Here is a 25321-nt window from a genome sequence, read left to right on the forward strand (position 1 = left end):
GATAACACATCTCCTATCAGAGTCATTACATAGAGTTGGATCTGATACACATCCAGCTCTTCTGGAGCCATCACACAATGACCAGCACAGTGCACAGAGGGTTAATTCTTGCTTGTGCAAGGCTGTATATCCCCTTAAGTCCTGGAGACTCAAGAACTACATCTTCCAGCATGTCCTGACATCTAAAGCTATGCTGATATATACATTTTAAAAAACAAATTCTGGGAGGAGCAGAGTACTGGTATACACATATCACCTGCGTGCTGTATATCCATCTATATCAGATGCACAATCCTCCCCTCCCCCTCTCTATATGAGTTGCCTCAATGAATTCCAATGAAGCTCCTTTGTCCGCATTGCAGCCGGATCACCTGGATCCCCAGATCAACAGATCTTTGCATGGATCCAGTCAATACACCTCAGCCCTATTTATCTATTCCTATTTATTTATTGGTTCCTGTGTATTTCAGTGATTTTCTGTAGCAAACAGTCGTATCTTGTCATTAATTCCAGTAGAAAGCGACATTTTGTCTTGTTACAAGTGTAATGTCTATATAACTCTATGAAGAGATTCTCTATTTTGCAGAAGGAAGATTGTGTCATAGTCGCATGTGTATCACACATCAGTGTGTCTGCGTGAAGACGCTGTTTACCTGGGGTGGAGGGGTGAAGAGGCTGTATACCTGGGGTGGAGGGGTGAAGAGGCTTTATACCTGGGGCGGAGGGATGAAGAAGCCTTATACCTGGGGTGGAGGGATAAAGAGGCTGTATACCTGGGGTGGAGGAGTGAAGAAGCTGTATACCTGGGGTGGAGGAGTGAAGAAGCTGTATACCTGGGGTGGAGGAGTGAAGAAGCTGTATACCTGGGGTGGAGGAGTGAAGAAGCTATACCTGGGGTGGAGGAGTGAAGAAGCTATACCTTGGGTGGAAGGGTGAAGAAGCTGTATACCTGGAGTGGAGGGGTGAAGAAGCTGTATACCTAGGGTGGAGGAGTGAAGAGGCTGTATACCTGGGGCAGAGGGGTGAAGAAGCTGTATACCTGGGGTGGAGGAGTGAAGAAGCTGTTTACCTGGGGTGGAGGGCTGAAGAGGCTGTATACCTAGGGTGGAGGGGGGAAGAGGCTGTATACCTGGGGTGAAGAAGCTGTATACCTGGGCTGGAGTGGTGAAGAAGCTGTATATCTAGAGTGGAGGGGTGAAGAGGCTGTATACCTGGGGCAGAGGGGTGAAGAAGCTGTATACCTGGGGTGGAGGGGTGAAGAGGCTGTATACCTGGGGTGGAGGGGTCAAGAAGCCTTATACCTGGGGTGGAGGGGCGAAGAGGCTGTATACCTGGGGTGGAGGATTGAAGAAGCTGTATACTTGGGGTGGAGGGGTGAAGAAGCTGTATACCTAGGGTGGAGGGGTGAAGAGTCTGTATACCTGGGGTGAAGAAGCTGTATACATGGGCTGGAGTGGTGAAGAAGCTGTATACCTAGAGTGGAGGGGTGAAGAGGCTGTATACCTGGGGCAGAGGGGTGAAGAAGCTGTATACCTGAGGTGGAGGGGTGAAGAGGCTGTATACCTGGGGTGGAGGGGTCAAGAAGCCTTATACCTGGGGTGGAGGGGCGAAGAGGCTGTATACCTGGGGTGGAGGATTGAAGAAGCTGTATACTTGGGGTGGAGGGGTGAAGAAGCTGTATACCTGGGGTGGAGGATTGAAGAAGCTGTATACCTGGGGTGGAGGGGTGAAGAAGCTGTATACCTGGGGTGGAGGGGTGAAGAGGCTGTATACCTGTGGTGCAGGGGTGAATAGGCTGTATACCTGGGGTGAAAGGGTGAAGGCCTTATACCTGGAGTGAAAAGGAGGGGGGGGGAGCCGTATACCTGAGGTGGAGAGGAGAAGAGGCTGCATACCCAGGGTGAGGGGGGGGGGGGGGGAGGAAGAGGCTGTATACCTGGAGTGGAATGTGGAGGGGTAAAGATGCTGTATACATGGGGTGGGGGGGGGGGTAAAGAGGCCGTATACCTAGGGTTGAGGGGTAAAGAGGCTGTATACCCGGAGTGGAGGGATAAAGAGACTGTATACCTGAGGTGGAGTGGTGAAGAGGCTGTAAACCTGGGGTAGAGGGGGGAAGTGGCTGTATACCCAGGGTTGAGGGGTGAAGAGACTCTATACCTGGGGTGGTATCTTTTATCTATCTATCTATCTACAGTGGGGCAAAAAAGTATTTAGTCAGCCACCAATTGTGCAAGTTCTCCCACTTAAAAATATGAGAGAGGCCTGTAATTTTCATCATAGGTTATAACCTCAACTATGAGAGACATAATGAGAAAATAAGTACTTGGTTAATAACAAAAGTTCATCTCAATACTTTGTTATATACCCTTTGTTGGCAATGACAGAGATCAAGCATTTTCTGTAAGTCTTCACAAGGTTTTCACACACTGTTGCTGGTATTTTGGCCCATTCCTCATTACTGCTCTCCTCTAGAGCAGTGATATTTTGAGGCTGTCGCTGGGCAACACGGACTTTCAACTCCCTCCAAAGGTTTTCTATGGGGTTGAGATCTGGAGACTGGCTAGGCCACACCAGGACCTTGAAATGCTTCTTACGAAGCCACTCCTTCGTTGCCCAGATGGTGTGTTTAGGATCATTATCATGCTAAAAGACCCAGCCACGTTTCATCTTCAATGCCCTTGCTGATGGAAGGAGGTTTTCACTCAAAATTTCACGATACATAGCCCCATTCATTCTTTCCTTTACACGGATCAGTCGTACTGGTCCCTTAGCAGAAAAACAGCCCCAAAGAATGATGTTTCCACCCCCCATGCTTCACAGTAGGTGTTCTTTGGATGCAACTAAGCATTCTTTCTCCTCCAAACTTGACGAGTTGAGTTTTTACAGTTCTACTTTGGTTTCATCTAACCATATGACATTCTCCCAATCCTCTTCTGGATCATCCAAATGCTCTCCAGCAAACTTCAGACGGGCACGGACATGTACTGGCTTAAGCAGGGGGACACGTCTGGCACTGCATGATTTAAGTCCCTGGCGGCGTAGTGTTTTACTGATGGTAGCCTTTGTTACTTTGGTCCCAGCTCTCTGCAGGTCATTCACTAGGTCCTCCCATGTGGTTCTGGGATTTTTGCTCACCGTTCTTGTGATCATTTTGACACCACAGGGTGAGATATTGCGTGGAGGCCCATATCAAGGGAGATTATCAGTGGTCTTGTATGTCTTCCATATTCTAATAATTGCTCCCACAGTTGATTTCTTCACACCAAACTGCTTGCCTATTGCAGATTCAGTCTTCCCAGCCTGGTGCAGGTTTACAATTTTGTTTCTGGTGTCCTTTGCGAGCTCTTATGTCTTGGCCATAGTGGAGTTTGGAGTGTGACTGTTTGAGGTTGTGGACAGGTGTCTTTTATACTGATAACAAGTTCAAACAGGAGCCATTAATACAGGTAACGAGTGGAGGACAGAGGAGACTCATAAAGAAGAAGTTACAGGTCTGTGATTTGTAGGTGACCAAATACTTATTTTCCACCATAATTTGCAAATAAATTCTTTAATCTGTTAAGGACCAGGGGCGTACCTGGATTTTTCTTTGTGGAGAAAAAAGACAGTTCTTTGCGACCTTGCATTGATTATCGTAGCTTCAATAAAATTACTGTCAAGAATCGCTATCCTCTTCCTTTGATCTCAGAATTATTTGATCGTTTGCGTGGAGCAAAGATCTTCTCCAAACTAGACCTTCGTGGGGCCTATAATTTGATTTGTATAGGAGAAGGAGATGAATGGAAGACGGTGTTTAATATTCGTGACGGACATTTCGAGTATCTTGTCATGCCATTCGGACTCTGTAATGCATCAGTCTTCCAGGAGTTCGTCAATCATATATTTTGTGACCTCCTATACTCCTGTGTCTTTGTCTATTTCGACGACATTCTCATCTACTCGCCCAATGTTTTGACTCATCACTCTCACCTCCACCAAGTATTACTACGTCTCTGAGACAATCTTCTCTCTGCAAAACTAGAGAAGTGTACCGTAGAAAAAAAACAGTCTTTCCTTTTCTGGGTTATATCGTTACCTGTCAGGGTCTTTAAAAGGACCCAAACAAGTTATCCGCTGTACTGGACTGGCCATGACCTTCCGGCTTGAAAGCTATTCAGCAGTTTCTCGGCTTTGCCAATTATTATCGGTAATTTATTCCTGATTACTCCACCTTGGTGGCCCCAGTTGTCAGGATCCAGACTGGTATGCGGGGAGGACACGGGTGGTGGATCCTCTGTGTCAGTGAGGGGATGGTGTGGGCCGTACCAGTGGAACGGAATCTAAGGGGTTACTGGTTTTCACCAGAGCCCGCCGCAAAGCGGGATGGACTTGCAGCGGCAGGTAACCCCCAGGTCGTTCCACCCGATAGCGACTCAACCTCACTGACAGCTGAGACAGGCGCGGTTCACAAGGACAAGGCAAGAGCAAGTTCGGACGTAGCAGAAGGTCTGGGCAGGCAGCAACGGTTCGCAGTCAGGGGCAACGGCAAGGGTCTGGATACACAGGCAATGGAACACACAGAAAAGCTTTCTCAGGGCACAAGGCAACAAGATCCGGCAGGGACAAGAAGGGGAAGTGGGTATTTATGGTGTGGGGAGTGCTTGGAACTAATTGGGCCAGGCACCAATTAATGGTGCACTGGCCCTTTAAATCTGAGAGACCCGGCGCGCGCCCTAGAGAGCGGGGTCACGCGCGCCGGGACTGAGCAGAAGGATGGGGCCGGTGAGGGACACGGGATGCGACCCGCGGACGGGCACGTCCCGCCACGGGGATCGCATCCCCGCCGAGGGACACAGAGCAGCACTCCCGGTCAGACTCGCTGACCAGGCGCTGCAAGCAGGAAAGTAACACCGGTTACACCAGTTGTCTCTCTCCCCAAGAAGACTTCCAATCCTAAGGTTTGGACTCCAGAGGCTGAAGAAGCTTTCAAACAGTTAAAGTCCACCTTCACTTCAGCTCCAGTTTTATCTAGACCTGATCCAGGCAAGCCATTTCTTTTGGAGGTGGATGCTTCTTCAGTTGGAGCTGGCGCAGTTTTAACACAAAAGTCTTGTAAAAGAAGAATTGTAACCTGTGTTTTTTTCTCTAAGACCTTCTCTCCTGCGGATTTTACCAAAATTTTACCAAAATTTTACCATTGGAGATCGCCAGCTCTTGTCAATTAAGCTGGCTTTGGAAGAATGGCATCATTTCTTGGAGGGTTCTGTACATCTGGTTACTATTTATTCTGACCACAAGAACTTGCTCTATTTACAGTCTGCCCATCGTCTCAACCATCGGCAGGCCTGTTGGTCTCTGTTCTTATCTAGATTTGATTTCTTCATTCACTTCCGTCCAGCAGAGAAGAATTTATGAGCTGACGCCTTATCTAGATCCTTGGATGTTCTTGACCAGGAATCTCTTCCTCAACATATTATTCTTCCTGAATGTCTCATCTCTGCAGCACCAGCAACTCTTCAGCACCTGCCTCCTGGAAAGACTTATGTATCTCCTCATTTAAGACTCTGAGTCTTGAAGTGGGGTCACTACTCGCTTATGGCCGGTCATTCCGGTATTTGTAAGTCCTTGCAGCTCATCTTTAGAGAGTATTGGTGGCCTACTTTAAAACAGGATGTCATTGATTTTCTGTTCGGTCTGTGCCCGGGACAAGACCCCTCGTTTCAAACCTGCAGATCTTCTACAGATTTTGACAGTTCCAGAACTTCCCTGGACCGATATTGCTATGGACGTTATTACTGACCTTCCTCCTTCTGGCAGCAATACGGTCATCTGGGTTGTAGTGGACCGATTCTCTAAAATGGCTCATTTTGTGCCGTTTCCTGGACTTCCATCTGCACCGCAGCTTGCTAAGCTTTTATTATGTCACATCTTCTGCTTACATGGATTGCCTTCACATATTGTATCCGACTGTGGAGTCCAATTCGTCTCTAAGTTCTGCCGGGCCCTCTGCTCTTGTCTTCAAGTTAAGTTGGATTTTTCCTCAGCTTATGACCCACAATCCAATGGACAGATCGAAAAGGTGTACCAGATCTTAGGAGACTATCTTCACCATTTCATTTCTGCTCGTCAAGACAACTGGGTCGATTTACTTCCCTGGGCAGAGTTTTCGTACAATCATAGAGATTCCGAATACACTGGGACGTCACCTTTCTTTGTGGTTTATGGATGTCATCTTCGGCCTCCTCTTCCCTTGTCTTCTTCCTCTTGAGTTCCTATGGTTGATGAGCAAGTGTGAAATTTCTCCACCATCTTGCAGAAGACTCGTCACTCCCTTTTTCTTGCCACGACTCGTATTAAGTCTCAAGCAGACAAGAAAAGGCATTCTTCTCCTGAATTCTCTCCTGGTGGCAGTCTGGTTATCATCCAAGTATATCCACTATAAGGTACCCAGTTATTAACTGGGTCCTCGCTATCTGGGTCCTTCTAAAATCAAGAAACGCTAAAAGGGGTAATCCGGTGGAAAACTTTTTTTTTTTTTTTTTTTTTTTTTAAATCAGCTGGTGCCAGAAAGTTAAATAGGTCACTTCTTTCCAGTACTTATTAGCTGCTGAATACTACAGAGGAAATTATTTTCTCTCTGCTGACATCACAAGCACAGTGCTCTCTGCTGACATCTCTGTCCATTTTAGGAACTGTCCAGAGCAGCATATGTTTGCTATGGGGATTTTCTCCTACTCTGGACAGTTCTTAAAATGGACAGAGATGTCAGCAGAGAGCACTGTGCTTGTGATGTCAGCAGAGAGCTCTGTGTTCCAAAAAGAAAATAATTTTCTCTGTAGTATTCAGCAGCTAATAAGTACTGGAAGGATTAAGATTTTTTTAATAGAAGTAATTTACAAATCTGTTTAACTTTCTGGCACCAGTTGATGAAAAAAAAAAAAAGGTTTTCCACCTGAGTACCCTTTTAAATTCCGTGGCCTTTTCTATCCGTCAGCCCTCCTCTCTCCGGATCCCAAATTCCTTCCATGTTTCCCTCTTGAAACCAGTCATCCACAACCGCTTTTCTCAAAAAGACATCTCGCCCACTCCCATCTCTGGTACCTCTGATGTTTTTGTTGTTAAAGAAATCTTGGACTCCAAGTTTATCAGATTAAAACGCTTTTTTCTTGTGGATTGGAAAGGATCCGGTCCGGAGGAGAGGTCTTGGGAGCCACAGGACAATATCCTGAACCGAGACCTTCTCAGGAAATTTCTGAACCGCAAGAGGAGGGGGAGACCAAAAAGGGAGGTACTGTATCACCTTGCGCTCTGGCCGCACGCACTGGCTGTGAGCTCATTGTCCCTCTCTTCCCTGCTGCCGGCAGGACTAGGATTTGCATCGTGGGGCGCGCCCGCATGCGAATCACAGCCCGTCACTGACCACGCTCCTCTGCTGCCTCCTCCTCTGCTTCTCAGCATGGGCCAGTATGCCCCTAATTATATGTTACACCTGAGGCTAATCTATAAGTTCCTGCACCTCCCTCTCTTCCCTGCCTGATCTTCAGTGCCCCTAGCCAGAGATTAAGCATACCTTACTGTCTGTTGCCTTGCCTGTGTATATTTACCCTTACGCTACGTTATTTGACTACGCATCTTTGCCGCCTGCCTTGACCTTCTGCTAAGTCTGACTACGCCTCTGCCTCATCTTTCTGTACCACGTCTTTACCCATCCACCTGTGTGGTTGTATTGGGGGTAGTGACCTGGGTGTCGCCTGCCGCAGCAAGCCCATCCTGCCTTGCAGCTGGCTCTGGTGAAGACCAGCCGCACCTTAGAGTCCGCTCCCTGATACGGCGCGTGTCATCTGCCACACAGGTCAGAGGATCCACGTCCAGCATTGTTGTGGTAGCTTTATTCTATAGTGAAATACAGATGCACCATTTCGGCTACCTGTGCAGCCTTTTTCAAGCATACAAAGTGACTAAAAACAAAGATATATATATATATATATATATATATATATATATAGGAACACCCCTAACATGGGGTGGAGTAACACCTGTTACTCCACCCCATGTTAGGAGTGGTCCTATATATATATCTCTGTTTTTAGTCCCTTTGTATGCTTGAAAAAGGCTGCACAGGTAGCCGAAATGGGGCATCTGTATTTCACTATGGAATAAAGCTACCACCTGTTTTTTCACTGAATTTTAAGTGCTGCAGCCATTTTTTGCATTGTATAGATAGATAGATAGATAGATAGATATTAGACAGTATAACGATCAGATCTATCTATCTGTTCAATCAGATTGCTGCTTTCATTTTTAAAGAGGCCTCTGAAAGGTGAATCTGATTGGTTGCTATGGGCAACTGCTCCACTCTCAACACAGGTTTTGATTTCCCCCATTATGTTTTCTTGTCTTATAAAAATGAAAGTGTGACTAAAGCTAAACAGCCTCTTGTCTAAGCATTTACAGAGAGGAAGGTGCTCGTCCGGCCAGTGGACAGTGGGGAATCACTGTGTGAAGATGGGAGATGGCACAAGTAGAGGATAGGTGAAAGAGCAGGGTCCTAAGCAGCACAGAGTATTTCAGGTGATAAGTGTGGTGCTCCCCTGAAGGGTCAGTGACCCGTCCTGTCATGTGGTGAGGTCAGGACTGCGTGTCAATGTGTCAGTCCTATCACATGGTGATGATTTATGTTACTTTCCTGGATACAACTAATGACCGGGAAAATGTAATTTGTGAGATTTTATCGTCAGTAAATTTCCTGACAGCTGAAAGCGCTTCTGTCCTAATGAAAAGGATCTTAATGCCTCCCAGATCCCTGGCGTCCATTATAGCCGCTCACCGGGGAATTTCATGAGTATGTGATCAATGCTATAATGTGGTCTGTGGCATGTGTGAGAGGACTGGCAGGAGGCCAGCGGAGAATACAGCGCCATCCACAGGCAGGAGGCCTGTATACAGGACACAGGAGAAGTTACTATGTATTGTATACAGGACAGGGGAGGAGATACTATGTATTGTATACAGGACCAGGGAGGAGTTACTATGTATTGTATACAGGGCACAGGAGAAGTTACTATGTATTGTATACAGGACACAGGAGAAGTTACTATGTATTTTATACAGGACACATAGATCATAATGAAAACTTTTCTGAAGCTCAGCTATCCCTGTCACCACCTTTTTTTTAGAACTTTATAAGAATTAATGAGATGACATCATCTGACCTCAGTAGAGTAATGCTGCTTTGTGCACTTTGGGTTGTCAGTCATCCCTTATGTTACTATTACAGATGTTATGCCCACTGGCCTGTAGCTGCCAACTTCTTTCCTTTTAATGTTTCCCCTCTAGGTATACGCAATATTGGTAAGTCACCCACCAGCACCAACTGATCACCTGACACCGACCCCAGTCTCATACACAGCCGGATTTTATCGGATTCCAGTCATCGGACTGACAACCAGGATGTCTATATATTCAGATAAGGTAAGCTACATGCACACTATATCAATAAATTACCAAGTAACAATTCATATATTAAATATTTGGGATATTGCCATTATGGACAAGGCCATATTGTTCTCATTCCTCTCCTTCAGAGCATACACCTGTCTTTCCTACGCACGGTTCCTCCATATTCCCATCAGGCGTTGGTATGGTTTGAGATGATGCGCATTTTTGGCTGGAACCACGTCATTCTCATAGTGAGCGATGACCACGAAGGTCGGGCAGCTCAGAAGAAGCTGGAGACTTTGCTGGAAGAAAAGGAGACCAAGGTTAGTATGGGAAACTCACGTTGACTATAGCGATAACCCTGTTTAACATTCCTCAGACCTATATGTAGATTTCTATATGTTAAGACATGTTTTCTCTTCTCATTGTAACATGACAACATTGTGCTTATACATCTAGAGTGTGTCACTAGCACCAGACAAACCTTTGTACTAGAATTCATCTCACTTGCTTTGCCATAGGCCTAATCTCCTACGGTTAAGTCAATCAAGAACAAGGGAATAGCCTGGAGCTTTGCAAATCTAATCACAAAACCAACAAAGCAGGTATCATGACAAATTTGGCATAACATGGCAGGAACACCTTGCCCACCACCACACGTAGCCAGCAGCTGGATGAATTGGCTAGCGAAGACAACAAATTTTGATGGAACTTTTTTGAGCTTTGTCCGTACAGTTCAGATTCTCAGGGGAGCTCTTGCTGTTACATCCATAACATTTGCTCCACCATATCCATTTGACACGCTGTCAACGTGGCTTTTGCTGACATTGCTCATGCGATAGTTTGGAAACCCCCGCTGGCTGCCCAGCTCCCTGAGGAAATGCACTGTGCTCAATTCGGCATAGAGGTCTGGACATTCCAAAATTATACTGATGTGTTATAGGTGTAGAATGCTGCTGAGACCACGTATCTGGACATGTTGGCAATACACGATCTAACATACATGTTTCTCACACATGTCACTACCACGTGTTTTGCTATTTTTGGCCAATAGGATCAAGCTGGGAAAAGAAGATCCATATGGGTAATCGAATTTAGGTGAATATGGAGAGCCTAGCTCACATGATTTTCATAAGAGCTTATATGCCCTCTAGGTCTTATCCACCTTTGTCCACATCCCCTTCCCAATGGGCAGTGTGGATCTGCTGGACCACCTATCTTCCATGGCACCATCAAGTGCTCATGGGTGTATAGGGAGAAGTATTAGCAGTAGAGGGAAGTGCTCATGGGTGTATAGGGAGAGGTTTTAGCAGTAGAGGGAGGTGCTCATGGGTGAATAGGAAGAGGTATTAGCAGTAGAGTGAAGTGCTCATGGGTGTATAGGGAGAGGTATTAGCCATAGAGAGGGAAGTGCATTTGCACAGAGCACTGGTGAGACCTTACATGGAGAATTGTGCACAGTACTTGAGACTGTATCTCTAGAAGGACATAAATACTTTGGAAAGAGTTCAGAGAAGATGCTAAACTATTACATGGTCTGCAGGATAAAACTTACCAGGAAAGGTTAAAGGACCTTAACTTGTATAGAAGAAAGACAAGACAGAGAGATACAATAGAAACTTTTATATACATAAAGGGAATCAACACGGTAAAGGAGGAGAGTAGATTTATATAGGAGAAAAACTACTACAAGAGGACATAGTGTTATATAGAGGAGAAAGATTTCTGCAGTAATATGAGGAAATATTAATTTACTGAGAGAGTAGTGGATGCATGGAATAGTCTTCCTGCAGAAGTGGAGGTGGAGCTGCAAATACAGTGAAGGAGTTAAAGCATGTATGGGATAGGCATAAGGCTATCCTTCATATAAGATAGGGCCAGGGACAAGCATTAGTATTCAGGATATTTATATTTCCCTCATTGGGAGGCATTAATGTCAAGCTATGTCTCTGAATAATTTTACATGTAAAACCAAGGTAACAGTTTTCCAGAGGTCAGAGTGGCTTCCTTGCTTTAAGACATATGAACAGGCAATATGCACAGAATAGAAGATAAAGACCTAGTTGGTGTGTATGTGACATCCACATGGTGACCATGATCTCCTGGTAACATGTGTTTAGGAGTCATGAACTGGGAGAACAAAAGGCGCCTTCTGTACACACTCAACTTTACTGCAAAGATCTCTATTATCAGGGTGACATGTGACGCTAATATATATACATGCACATGTAATACGTGCAGCTCACTGCAATCCAATACAATACATTACATTAAAATATAACATTTAATTATTTAAATAATTATAAATTATTTGTAGGAACTGGATATGTCCCTTGCAAAAACAAGGAACTTTGAGCATAGAGCTCTAAATAACACATTTTTCTATAGAAAATTCTGTATTATTAAATTATTCTATTATATAAATATTATATTTTGTATTATACAAATATTATGGAAATATTTAATATTACAGAAATAAGATTAATATTTTATTATTACATTTGTATTACTAATATAATAGACACATTTTAAATTTATTATAAAAAAATATTAAGATTATTATTGAAATATTTTACATGATAGTTTTATTATTAATAATAATAATAATAATTCAAATTAAATATTATAGCATTTTTATATTTCATTCTAGAAATATTATGATTATTATTATTAAAATAAATATTTTAGATTATGATTTTATTACAGTATTATTATGGAAATATTTATATTATAGAAGTCTGATATTTTTTATTTATTATAGAAATATAAGGATTATTACAGAAATGTATTATATTATAGTTTGTTATCATTTTATAATAGAAATATTCAGTATTATTAAAAAAATATTCATATTATAAAATTCGCTATTATATTAAAGGGGTATTCCAGGCCAAAACTTTTTTTTATATATCAACTGGCTCCGGAAAGTTAAATAGATTTGTAAATTACTTCTATTAAAAAATCTTAATCTTTCCAATAGTTATTAGCTTCTGAATTTGAGTTGTTGTTTTCTGTCTAACTGCTCTCTGATGACTCACGTCCCATCATGCACAGCTCCCGGGACGTGACATCATCATTGAGCAGTTAGACAGAAAACTTCAGAAGCTAATAACTATTGGAAGGATTAAGATTTTTTAATAGAAGTCATTTACAAATCTGTTTAACTTTCCGGAGCCAGTTGATATATATAAAAAAAGGTTTTGCCTGGAATACCCCTTTAAAGGGGTACTCCATTGCTAGACCCCCGCATTCAGACATGTTATCCCCTATCCTTCGGATAGGGGATAAGATGTCTAGTAACGGAGTAGACATATTTTTAATTTATTATAGAAAAATTAGGATTATTATTAATTTAGAAATTTGAAATAATTTATATTTTATAGTAAAGAAATATTATTGAAATGAAATATTATCACAAATATTATAGAAATATGTTATATTTTATATGATAGAAATAAAGTAATATTATTAGATGCTTGAATTATTAATATTATTAGCAGTTGTTTAATATTATAGAAGTTTTATATCATAGAAATGTGATTATAATAGAAATATTTCATATTTTTATTTGAGAAATTAACCTTTAAAAAATTGAGGCAGTAAGCAAAACGTATGGAACACAATCCCAGCAACATTTCAAAGATAACAAATATTTACTTTCAATTATTTCCAGTCAATCTTGCAGCTATGACACCCATAGCACAGAACAATGAACCTACAGTAGCAGATTGTAAAAACATTTTTTTTCCTAATGGGGAAAAATTACCCAATACTATGTATTAATTCACTTAAGGAATGAAGTTGGGGGTCACGTTAGAGGGGCAGTGTCCTTTATTTTTTTTTTTACAAAAGTGAAGATACTGATTTATAAAATAGGCTGAAAAAGTAAATACAAAATGAATAAATAAATAAAAATAAAAAACTACATACAATTTTTTTTATTATAACAATGATAATAATAATACACAAAAATAGCCCAACTCGGAAATATTAAAAAGATATATCCACAGTTAAAAAAATGGGGCTACTAATAACTCTTTTTTTTTCAACATATATATTTTTAATAGTTCAAAAAATGTATGACATTTATATGTAAGTAACCAATGAACAACACGACACTGGAAAATTTATGCAAATTGTTTTTACAGTTACTATATCATTTGATGATTTAACATTATAATATATTCATGCAAGCAGTAATTAAATTGGTGAATTGTAGAATTTCATGTCATTTTTAAACTTTTTTTGCAAATGAAAAAAAAAACCTTTGGATATTTTTTAAACAATCTTGATATCATAAATAAAACAAACCCTATTCTGTTAATATCTGTTTCTTATATACTGTGAGGATGTTGACGGGATTTCATTGCATGTCCATAGGGGGATAAACAGACAAGATATTATAATCTGCCTTCCATTTTCTCGCCCCCAATAAACAGCACATTCAGCATTTTGACCATTAAGAAAGACATTCATAGATTTTTTTTTGTTTTATTTTTACACATCTCAGATGTATGAAAGGGCCCTGGGGCACAACATAGCAGAGTCGTAGCTAGTTCATCCTTAAACTGGGGCAAATATCTAGTTTACTATCCCAGCCCTGGTCAGGGCAGAGTGGCTTATTGGTGCCCCCTGATGCCCCAAACCAAAGCCCACCCCACTAGCTATGGCCCTGCAACATATAAATAAAATAAATATTAAAATTTCTATTTCAGAGATAAAAATTGTCTGACGGGATACATTTTTTAAAATCAGGGCCGACTAGGTTGACGAGATAAAATTACTCACCTTCTGGATCCCACACTGATACTGTCCCATTTGTCACTGGGTCTGTACTGATCTCCACTTCCGGCTCCCATTTTAGCACACACAGAAAGTGACTAAAAATTTATTTTCAGCCATTTATTGGCCACAGTGGTTATTAGTGATTGGCAATTGGCTGAGGGGACATTTCCTGTATGTTGAGACTGGATCAGGAAGTTGGGGTGACTAATGATTTTTTTTTTTTTTACAACTTTCCTCTATTCGATAACCTATATCTTTATATTTTATTTCCTCTATTCGATAACCTATGTTCTTATGACTCACATAATTTATCGAAGATGACTCCTTACCCCAGAAAAACATCCCTAAAGTCTTGGCCAATGGGTCTCCCTTTTCTTTGCAACCTCCTATCCACTGCCTGTTGTAGCAGTTACTAGAGACAGACTTACAAAAACCTAACATCAGCACAAAACACAAGAAGTGGGGGTGAAGCTTAGCTTGTACTATGTTCAGGAGAGACTGTATACCTGTAACCTGAAGATGATTTGTACTGTTCCTGAAATGTAAATCAATGCTTCCCTCTCATCTCTGACCACCCATAAAGCTAGGGGCAGCTGTCCCTTCTGCAAACACCAGTGTACCTGCTGCCATATGTCTATAAATTCAGTTTAATCTCTTTTCCCCTTTTTTTGGCTTCTCAACAGCAGAAGCAGTAGCTTAGTTCTAAGTGTAACCCCTTCCTTGCTGTTTCTTACATTTCTGATTATATAGCACCTTGCAAACCTTGTGCATCAAGTTTATAAGTGCTGGACTACCCCTTTTACCCTAAAAAAACCATCAAGGTTAAAAAAAAAAAAAAAAAAATACTCTTTTGAAATTACTGATTTTAATAAAATATTTATCCCGCCCGACAACCCCCTGTAAGTTGGCCTCAGCCCTCAGTGTACAATAGCTTTGCTGCCTATGGTCTACATTCACTGACATACATCATATATTTTTTTGCAAGCTCCAGTGTTATTATCACCCTTTAGCAGAGGTGGAGAGATGAGGTGGATGTTGGATTGCTTTTCTACACACCATATTCAACTGTTTATAATATTCTTCTGTGTCTACATATTTTCTCTGTGCACATTATTCATCAGAGTAAAAAAAGGAACTATGAAAACCTCGAACAACTTTCCTATGACAACAAGCGTGGACCCAAGGTATATATGCATGGAAAATGCACGTAGCCCACCGGTTCTAACTAAGTCACAGACACCCCAAAACCAAAAACAAAACGATCTAAATTCCTCCCCCTGCCCCCCACCTACATTAGGTGGTCCGTGACTGTCTGCTATTTTTGTGCAATCCGGTAATGGATTGGACAAGACAATGGGAAATGTAAGTGCTGAGCCTGCCCCTGCAGTGAACTCTGTTTATTCTTTGATGCTGGAGGGGCTAGCGGAAAAAAAATATATATAAATTATAAGCAATATATATTAATGTTACAAAAATTGTGGGCACCTCCAGCAGCTAAAGTTTGTTAGGAATGCATGTAAACCAATCAAATAACCTGCAAGTTTTTTGTCATTATTATTTTTTTTTATTAAATAAAAAAAGGAAGATTGATTCTACAGTATATATTCACCTTTATTATTCTTCAAAAGGTCAATCCTAAGTTTAAAACCAAAAACATTTTTTTCTCTTTTTTTATTTGTGATATATATTCTTTTTTGTTTTTTGATTTTGGGAAGAGGACACACATTGGAATTTTTTTTTGTTTTTTTCTTACAAAATTGCATTTCCAGACTTTTTTCTTTTCCTAATATCTTATAAAATGCACGTGTTTTTTTTTTTTTTTTTCCTTTTTGTTTCTCTTTTTTTGGGTCTTGGCAAAACTTCAGTTTGCATGCAGAGTGCAAAATGAAAGCAAAGAAAAAAAATAAAGAAAAAAATAAAGAAAAGGAAAAAAGTAATGAAAGAAAATATTGGACATAGATTTGTTTAAGAAAATAAATTCTCTCTTTACTTGTGAAAAGAGTGTATAACCTTCTTTCTCTAGATAGCATGGCTCTCTTTCTCTCGGAAAGGTATGTATTACCTGTCCTAATTCCCTTTGCTCACACCAATCACAGGCAGAAAAAGTTCTTCATTTTGAACCTGGGACCAAAAATGTGACTGCCCTTCTGACTGAAGCAAAGGGACTGGAAGCCAGAGTGATCATCCTCTCTGCAAGGTAAGCTGCTATCCAGTACACCACCACCTCTGTCACTACTTCAGGACATTTTAGAAAGTTGTAGCACTTCAAGACCTATAGGGAATCAATGGAATATGGCTGCACACTCACTGTGTGTTCCATTTTCTCAGGGAATGCCTTTTCATCGTTCTTATGATCAGTGGTGGACCCAGTGACTGGACTTCAACTGATCAGCTTGGTAGCCCCTATCTCAGTGTTTCCCACTGCTTTATCCTGTGGATAGGGGATAACCTTTTGATGGGAATACATTGTCTATATCTTTTTTTCATACACTGAAACATGTTCCTTTTTCTAATCTGTTTCTATTTTCTGACTGTAAATATATATATATATATATATATATATATATATATATATATATATATATATATATCTCGTATATACTCGAGTATAAGCCGAGTTTTTCAGCACGATTTTTCGTGCTGAAAACACCCCCCCTCGGCTTATACTCGAGTGAACTCTCCACCCGCAGTGGTCTTCAACCTGCGGACCTCCAGAGGTTTCAAAACTACAACTCCCAGCAAGCCCGGGCAGCCATCGGCTGTCCGGGCTTGCTGGGAGTTGTAGTTTTGAAACCTCCGGAGGTCCGCAGGTTGAAGACCACTGCGGCCTTCGACATCATCCAGCCCCCTCTCACCCCCCTTTAGTTCTGTACAGTACTCACCTCCGCTCGGCGCTGGTCCGGTGCTGCAGGGCTGTCCGGTGAGTAGGTCGTCCGGTGGGATAGTGGTTCCGGGCTGCTATCTTCACTGGGGAGGCCTCTTCTAAGCGCTTCGGGCCCGGCCCCAGAATAGTCACGTTGCCTTGACAACGACGTAGAGGTACGTTAATTGCCAACGTACTTCTGCGTCATTGTCAAGGCAATGCCTCTATTCCGGGCCGGAAGCGCGGAGAAGAGGCGCCCCCGGTGAAGATAGCAGCCCAGAACCACTATCCCACCGGACCACCTCCTCTCCGGACAGCCCTGCAGCACCGGACCAGCGCCGAGCGGAGGTGAGTACTGTACAGAACTAAAGGGGGGTGAGAGGGGGCTGGATGATGTCGAAGGCCGCAGTGGTCTTCAACCTGCGGACCTCCGGAGGTTTCAAAACTACAACTCCCAGCAAGCTTGCTGGGAGTTGTAGTTTTGAAACCTCTGGAGGTCCGCAGGTTGAAGACCACTGAGGGCGGATGATGAGAAGAGGATGATGAAGGGGGGGGGGGGGGTGTGGGATGATAAGAGGATGATGAAGGGGGTGTGTGGGATGATGAAGGGGGGTGGGGATGATGACAAGGGGATGATGAAGGGGGGTGGGGATGATGACAAGGGGATGATGAAGGGGGGATGTGTGGGATGATGACAAGGGGATGATGACAGGTGATGATGATGAGGGTCTGGATGATGACAGGCGGTGATGATGATGAGGATGTTAATGACGGGTCTGGATGATGACAGGGGGGATGATGTATTTCCCACCCTAGGCTTATACTCGAGTCAATAGCTTTTCCTGGGATTTTGGGTTGAAATTAGGGGTCTCGGCTTATACTCGGGTCGGCTTATACTCGAGTATATACGCTGTGTGTGTATATATATATATATATATATATATATGTGTGTGTTTTTTTTTTGTATATTATTATTTATTAACAGCATTTAAAGATATGGAAACAATAGACAGAAGCTGTCCTACTAACATCAATTGGAAAGGTTTCTGGATGTGTTCTGTGACCTTTACCAAGGAAGGGGTAGGCTAAGCTGTGAGCAACAGCTATTGTGAAGATCACTTCCAGCGGCCTCCTCCTTATCATCACAGACAATACATGAAGTCTTAGCTTAGTTCTAGACCTAGTGGTCGAAATGATAACTACAAGATTTCAGAATTATTTTAAAATAGAGATAGTAAAATGAAAAAAAATTTTAAGAAATATGTCTTAAAGAGATTATCCTGGGAAAAAAAACGTGTCTAAACTTATCTTGACTTGTGTCTGACTGCTGGGTCCTCCGTGATCTCCAGAATAGGGGCTTAGCTCTTATCTGGGAGCTCTCCAGTCCTCACATTCTTATGCAAACTAGTGTTGAGAATGGCGTTGGAACAACGCTGCAGCCAGCAATTAGTGGTGCTGATTGTCACTCTCGAGACCAGTTTGTCTCGGTAGGTGAGGGCCTGAGCATTTCAAGGTTAGAGTTGGGACCCGTATTAGAGCTCATGGGGGGTCTCAGCGGTTGGACCTCCCGTGACAAAACACAGGAAGTAAGAGCGGGTATTAGCGTGTGCTATGTGCAAGAGAGAATATACAGGAAATCCTGAAAAAAACCTGGGTTGTATGCCTGCAAGCTGAGCCAGTCCGCCTGCTAAAGATGATCTGCAGTGTTCCTGAAATGTAAATCAAGGCTTCCATCTCATCTCTGACGACCATTAAAGCTCAGGACAGCCATCCTTTTTGTAAATACTGTTGTACCTACTTTTGTTTGTCCAGAGCTCCAGTGTAATTTCTCTGTCCCCCTCCCATTGGCTTCTCAACCGCAGAAGCAGCACCTATGTGCTTAGTGTAACTTCTTGCTTGCTGTAGCTGTTTCTTACATTTCTGCTCACATAGCACCTTGCAAATCTTGCGCATCAGTAAGCCATTTTCCCTTCCACATGCCATCAATAGTAGTGTACTGTGTAAATCATCTCCCAAAGGTCAGACCCCCCAATCCTCAGTGATTAGACATGTTTTTAGTCACCAGATAACTCCTGAAACATAAAAATTGGTTTAAGCAATTGGTCTTTTTCTGATGACACATTCCCTTTATGTATATCACTTGCCCTTTCTGAAATAATTTTTTTTTCTATGGACAGGAGGGGGGAGATTTATGAAAACCTGTCCAGAGGAAAAGTTGCTGAGTTGCCCATAGCAACCAATCAGATCGATTCTTTCATTTCTTTAAAAGGCCTCTGAAAAATGAAGGAAGCATACGGATTGGTTGCTTTGGGCAACTCAGCAACTTTTCCTCTGCACAGGTTATTTTAAATTTCCCCCGAAATGCCTATGGACAGCCAAGCACAGAACTATCCTCATAATTTTGATTTTCATATTGTTCCCTATTGAAAAATAGTATTGTAATTCTAACTAACTGATAACTTTCTGTCCACCTTCAATTTATCTATCTATTTATCTGTAATTTATTTAACTTATATCTATCCATGTTTTAACATATCTATGTTCTCTCCATTCACTTTCTATAATATCTTTATCGCTATGGCTCAAGTTAAACACATGGGTGGAGACCATACCCACAAGTAACCAATAAACACACATAACAATTTAACCCCATGAAGCTGGCTGATATACAATGTCAGCATATCTACCATACATAGATTACAGATCCAATTCAGACGTTAGACCAGTGTTTCTCAATTGGTGTGCCTGCAGCTGTTGCAAAATTGCAAGTTGTAGTTTTGCAACAGCTTGAGGCAAACTGGTTGGGAAACACTGTGTTAGACAAAACAAACGATATTGAATTGATGTCATTGATGATTGATGCTGTTTAACATGAACATGCAAAAAAGTCCTCCTACAGGAGGGAGAAAGTTGTCTCACTAGAGCCACCTATTGGAGGTACTTATCCTGCATGCAATTGTTCAATCCATAAAACAGTCCTGAAACATCTGGAGACAGTCCATCAGAATTTTTCCCCCCTAACAGAGCAGGACAATGGTTAGCTGGTTAAAAGGTCATTGGCATAAGTATGAGGGGAAGGGGTTCTCTTTGCAGAGACCACCAGCTGATGTAGAGAGTCTTATAGTCCATGCAATGCTCCCTCGGAAAAGTGTTAAAAAATTTAGTCTCTCAAAAGGTAGAAAGCGCCACTTTTTGAAGGTAACAACTCAATGGCTGACCAGTGAAAAAGCCTCTGAACTTGTCAAGAGATTATCCACCAAACCAGAAACTCCTCTATAAGGAAAAGGACCCATCTGTAGAGAGCTGTTTCTGGGTTGTGCCCCTTAAACAGAAAAAGGTTGAGAGGTTAGACATAGGCCTGAGGGTCAGAGTTTTTTTCCTTGTGGAGAACACTAGCTTGTGTCAGGAGTCTTAGGCTAGGTTCAGACTACGGAATTTCCATCTGCAATTCCGCTTTGAAATTGCAGGCGGAAATTCCGCTTGCTAAAATGTATAGTGTAGTGAATGGGTTTCCGTTCACAAATTCACACTTCGGAATTTGTGAAGCGGAATTTGTGAACGGAAAATCCGCTAGGAAATTTCCGCCTGAAGAATGGCGTTGCTCTTTCTTCAGGCGGAAATACTCGCGGAACACATTGCAGTCTATTGGAGACTGCAGTGTCTGCCAGGTCCTAGCGCCGACTGATTCAGTCGGCGCTGGCCGCACTCGGAATCTCCGGACGGAAAATTTCTGCCTGGAGATTCCATAGTCTGAATCTAGCCTTATTGGCCATGCAATGCTCCCTGGGAAAAGGGTATGCAAATTAACTTTCCTGCAGAAAAAAAAGGAAACTGTGAGACCCATTGGACATAGTTACCCTAATAATCAATATTTGAAGGAGTACTGCAGCCTTATACAACTTATCCCCTATCCGCAGGATAGTGGATAAGTGTCTGATCGCAGGGGGTCCAACCACTGGAACTCCCTGCGATCTCCCGTATGGTGACCCGAAACTGCCGTGGCTATGTGCAGCTAATGCTTGTGTCCTCGACCTCACATACCTCAAGAGGTCGACAGACACGCCCCCCCCCATTCAGCTCTATGGAAGAGGCGGGGATGCACGAACGCTTCATCTCTGCCTCTCCCCTCCAATAGAGATACACGGAGGGGGCATGTTGGCCGTTATGTCCTGCTGTGGTCGACATGCCTCCTGCATAGGAAGAGCCATGGAAGAGCCAGGGCCCCGCACAGAAAATTGCGGGGGGGGGGGGGGGGGGGGGGGAGGGGGTTCAGTGTTCTCCAAGGAAGAGGACCTATATGTAGAAAGTTTTTTCTTGGCTTTACCTCCTCATACAGAGCAACATACTGGTTGGCATAGGCCTGAGGGTCAGAGTTTCTCCTTGTGAAAGCACCATCTTGAAACAGGGAATCTATTTGGAGATAGTTACCCTATAAATCAATGTTCAAACCATAAATAAATCTTCAAAGATGATCATGAGCCAAACCAGAACCTTCTAAAAAAAGGAAGAGGAACCATATGTAGACAGTTGCTTCTGGGTTTGACCCCCCTCAAACAGAACAAGGTACTGGCTGGCATAGGCCTGGGGGTCAGAGAGCGCCAGCTTGTGCCGGTCTTATAGTCCGGACAATGTTCACCAGAACATGGATATGCAAATTAGCTTTTTTTCCAGAATGAAGAAAATGGTGAAACCGCTACTCTATACATCAATGTCCAACCAATAAACTGAAACATGACTAATGATCATCAGCAAAAGCAGAATCTTCTCTAAAAAGTAAGAGGACATATATGTTGACAGTTGTTTCAGAGTTTTGCCCCATGATAGAACAGGGTACTGGTTAACTGATTGAGCTGCCAATGACATAGGTCTCAGTGGTAAAGACAATGCTCTTGGGTAAAGGTATGCAAACTAGCATCTCTACAGAAGAAAGAAAATGGTGAAGACTATTGGAGCTAGTTAGCTTGTAAGTCAATGTACAACTCATAAATAAGTCTTGAAAGATAACTAAGGATCATTAGCCACACAAGAATTTCCTCCAAATTGAAGAAGACCCATATGTAGACAGCTGTTTCTGGGTTTTGCTTCCTCAGCAGAGCAGGGACCTGGTTGGTAGCTGGGTGAGAGGTATTTGATATACGGTAAGTATGAAGTATAGTCCTTTTTCTTGTGGAGACTGTTGTTGATGGGAGCCTTATTCGCAAATAAGGTATGCAAATTACCTCTCCTCCAGAAAGCAGAAAGTTGGCTCTCCATTGCCACCTATTGGAGGTCCCTGTAATTCACTGTCCAAAACTTAAAAGGATAGGGAAAAAGATATCTGATCACAGGGTTCCCGCCACTGGGGACCCCGCAATCTCGGCTGTGGCACCCCAGACATCTGGTGCATGGAGCGAACTTCACTCCGTGCCGGATGACTGGCAATGCGGGGTTCTTTACTTCATGGCCACGCCCCCTCAATGCAAGTCTATGGGAGGGGGCGTGACGACAGTCACGCCCCCTCCCATAAACTTGCATTGAGGAGGCGTGGCCGCGACATCATGAGCGGGGCATTGCCATGATGTCATGAGCCTTCGGCGCTGCACCCAATGCTCTAAACGAACGCTGGGTGCAGCAGGGAGATCGCGGGGGTCCCCAGCAGCAGGACCCCCGCGATTAGACATCTTATCCCCTATCCTTTGGATAAGGGATAGGATGTCTAGGGGCGGAGTACCTCTTTAAACATAACATAATAACTATCCCTGGCACAACTCAGTGTTTACTCCTCTGGTAAACCATGTGGTAACTCTAGACCGATCCTTGTGTTGTTTTCTTACTTCTCTTGCCTTAACCTTATCTATGAGGTAAATATTCTGCTGGTTCATGCTGAGACTTGTACCATAACAATTGAGAGTCATTAAATGAGTCTGGAACATTCCATGGTGGAATATGAGATAGGAGTTGACGCCTTTATTAAAATGCGGCCAATACCACGTGGAAGCGCCATCCTTTGTTGGGTTTATAAGATGCTTTTATCTTTCTGTTACTTTCTTTCCTTTTAGTGAGGATGATGCCAGCACAATATACAAAACAGCAGCAGTTTTGGAAATGACCGGGTCCGGCTATGTCTGGTTGGTGGGTGAACGGGAGATCTCGGGAAGCGCCTTGCGATATGCTCCTGATGGTAATGTAATGCGGTTACCAAGATTTTATTATTGCCAATAATATTTTAGGAAATGATATCAATGGAAATAATGTTATTATGGGTTGAAGTCCAAATCTATTAAATCACTAGGCAAGGGCTGATTCATAACAATGATCTCTCTCTCCTCCCCCTATTCCAGGAGTCATTGGTCTCCAGCTGATCAATGGGAAGAATGAGTCGGCTCATATCAGCGACGCAGTTGCGGTGGCAGCTCAGGCAATTCATGAATTGTTTGAAAAGGAAAATATTACTGACCCACCGAGAGGTTGTGTTGGGAATACCAACATATGGAAAACAGGGCCACTCTTTAAGAGGTGCTTATATGTCTATCATGGTTGTAAGAAAGAAGGCATAAAAGGACCTGCTCTTTACAGTGTCATTCCTGTATTCCCATGGTAACACTTCTGGTCTTGTTCAGCCTTGTTATGTGGATCAAAAAAACATTATTGTCATCAAGGTGTCCATTCGTATCAATAATTACAGGGGTTGTATCATAAAAAAACACCCTATTAGGGTGTACGGACCTCACAGAAGGGTATATGGGACCTATGCTATGAGATGGAATTGGTAACAACAGCTGCTTCGCTTTCATGGCCCCTACTGTCTATGCATTTGAATTATTTCCCCTGAACCAAGCCTTCAGTCTGTGAATGGGTTGTCTTCATAAGACAACCTTTAAAGGAAATCTTTCAACTCAGAAACTCAGATCATGTTCAGAGTTCATGTATCAAAGAGGCAGTGCTGAGCAACAGCATGCACGCTTCTCCCTCCCCCACCCCTCCCAGCCTTGACTGATTGACATACAGGGCTCATCTTCCATCACTGACTTGTGTATGGCAATCAATCAAGACAGGAAAGGGTGGGGGAGGGAATAGGCATTCATGCTGCGGCTCAGCACTCTTTGACATGAGTTTGACCTGGAGCTAACAGATTCACTTCAAACATGATGCAATAAAGACAATGATGTGTATGGTGACAGACCCACATAACATCCCTATGACAAGGCCTTGGTAGGAAGTATTATCATGATGACCTTAATAGTTTGATAGGCCCAAATATGAACTTCTTGTGATGTTACCAATGATTGTGCTAAACCGCAACCCATAAACAACAGATTTCCATTCTATACTTTGTCACCTTAGGGTGCTCATGTCATCCAAGTATCCCGAGGGAGTAACGGGACGAGTAGAGTTCAATGAGGATGGCGATAGGAAATTTGCTAACTATAGCATCATGAACCTGCAGAACCGGAAACTCGTCCAAGTCGGTATCTTCAACGGCAGTCACGTGAGTCGGGGGGCAACAATGGAAATTTGGAAGTAATAAGAACAAAATTGATATATTCTTTTTTTACTATATTTTTTACTATTTTTTTTACTATTTTTTTTCTAAAATCATTCATCGTCTCCCTGAATTGGTTGGCAAATGTTTGCATTTTTTTGTCCTAAATTCTGCCAGCTAAAGGGGGCTTCCTTCTTTCCAAAGAATAGTTTGTGATAAAAAAAAACATAATATGATAAATAATATGATTGTTTTTGAATTTTTAAGATTTTGCAAAATGAAAGAAAAATTATTTGGCCAGGCGGTGAAACGGAGAAACCGCAAGGTTACAAGATGTCGACCAATTTAAAGGTAAACGATAAAGTTCTCATGAAAAAGAATTGAGAATTCTGTCTTAAACAATATATATTATGAAAACATATAATGTCCTGAAGTCAGTTACAATTGATACTTTGTACAGTGCCCAAGTGCGGAGCATGACATAGAGATTCAAGGACCACCGTGTGTCCTGCTCCGCCCCTTTGACCTTCACTATGCATAGCACAGTGTATATATTTGGTACCTCCTGACTTTTTGTCGCCGTTTCCCCCACAGATAGTTACCATTCACCAGGAACCCTTTGTGTATGTGAAGTCTGCTCTGCCGGACGGGTCATGTAAAGAGGAATACGCCATTACTGGAGACCTAATAAAAAAGGTCCCGTGTTCAGGACCCAATGACACCATTCCAGGTAGAGGACTTTCCCAGTGAACCACAGACACGGCTCTGTAATCTGGTGGGATTATTATGTTCTA

At 42.5% G+C, this 25321-nt stretch overlaps 1 protein-coding gene across 16 annotated transcripts in view; it reads left to right on the top strand.

The window, feature by feature from the left end:
- Positions 1–25321, top strand: part of GRIN1 (glutamate ionotropic receptor NMDA type subunit 1) — a 121813-nt gene that overhangs the window by 41659 nt on the left and 54833 nt on the right. For 13 of the 16 annotated variants that reach the window (XM_056539717.1, XM_056539716.1, XM_056539703.1 and 10 more), the window contains 9 exons: positions 9316–9450; positions 9564–9740; positions 15324–15386; positions 16299–16399; positions 23104–23225; positions 23386–23560; positions 24389–24533; positions 24795–24878; positions 25122–25257. In XM_056539717.1, coding sequence (XP_056395692.1) covers positions 9430–9450; positions 9564–9740; positions 15324–15386; positions 16299–16399; positions 23104–23225; positions 23386–23560; positions 24389–24533; positions 24795–24878; positions 25122–25257 — 1024 coding nt within the window. In that variant the 5' untranslated portion in view covers positions 9316–9429. The remainder of the gene's footprint in view (positions 1–9315; positions 9451–9563; positions 9741–15323; positions 15387–16298; positions 16400–23103; positions 23226–23385; positions 23561–24388; positions 24534–24794; positions 24879–25121; positions 25258–25321) is intronic. The other 3 variants (XM_056539702.1, XM_056539715.1, XM_056539710.1) reach the window with 1 other exon arrangement.

Source organism: Hyla sarda, chromosome 9 (assembly GCF_029499605.1).
Source record: "Hyla sarda isolate aHylSar1 chromosome 9, aHylSar1.hap1, whole genome shotgun sequence".
Classification (NCBI taxonomy): Eukaryota; Metazoa; Chordata; class Amphibia; order Anura; family Hylidae; genus Hyla; species Hyla sarda.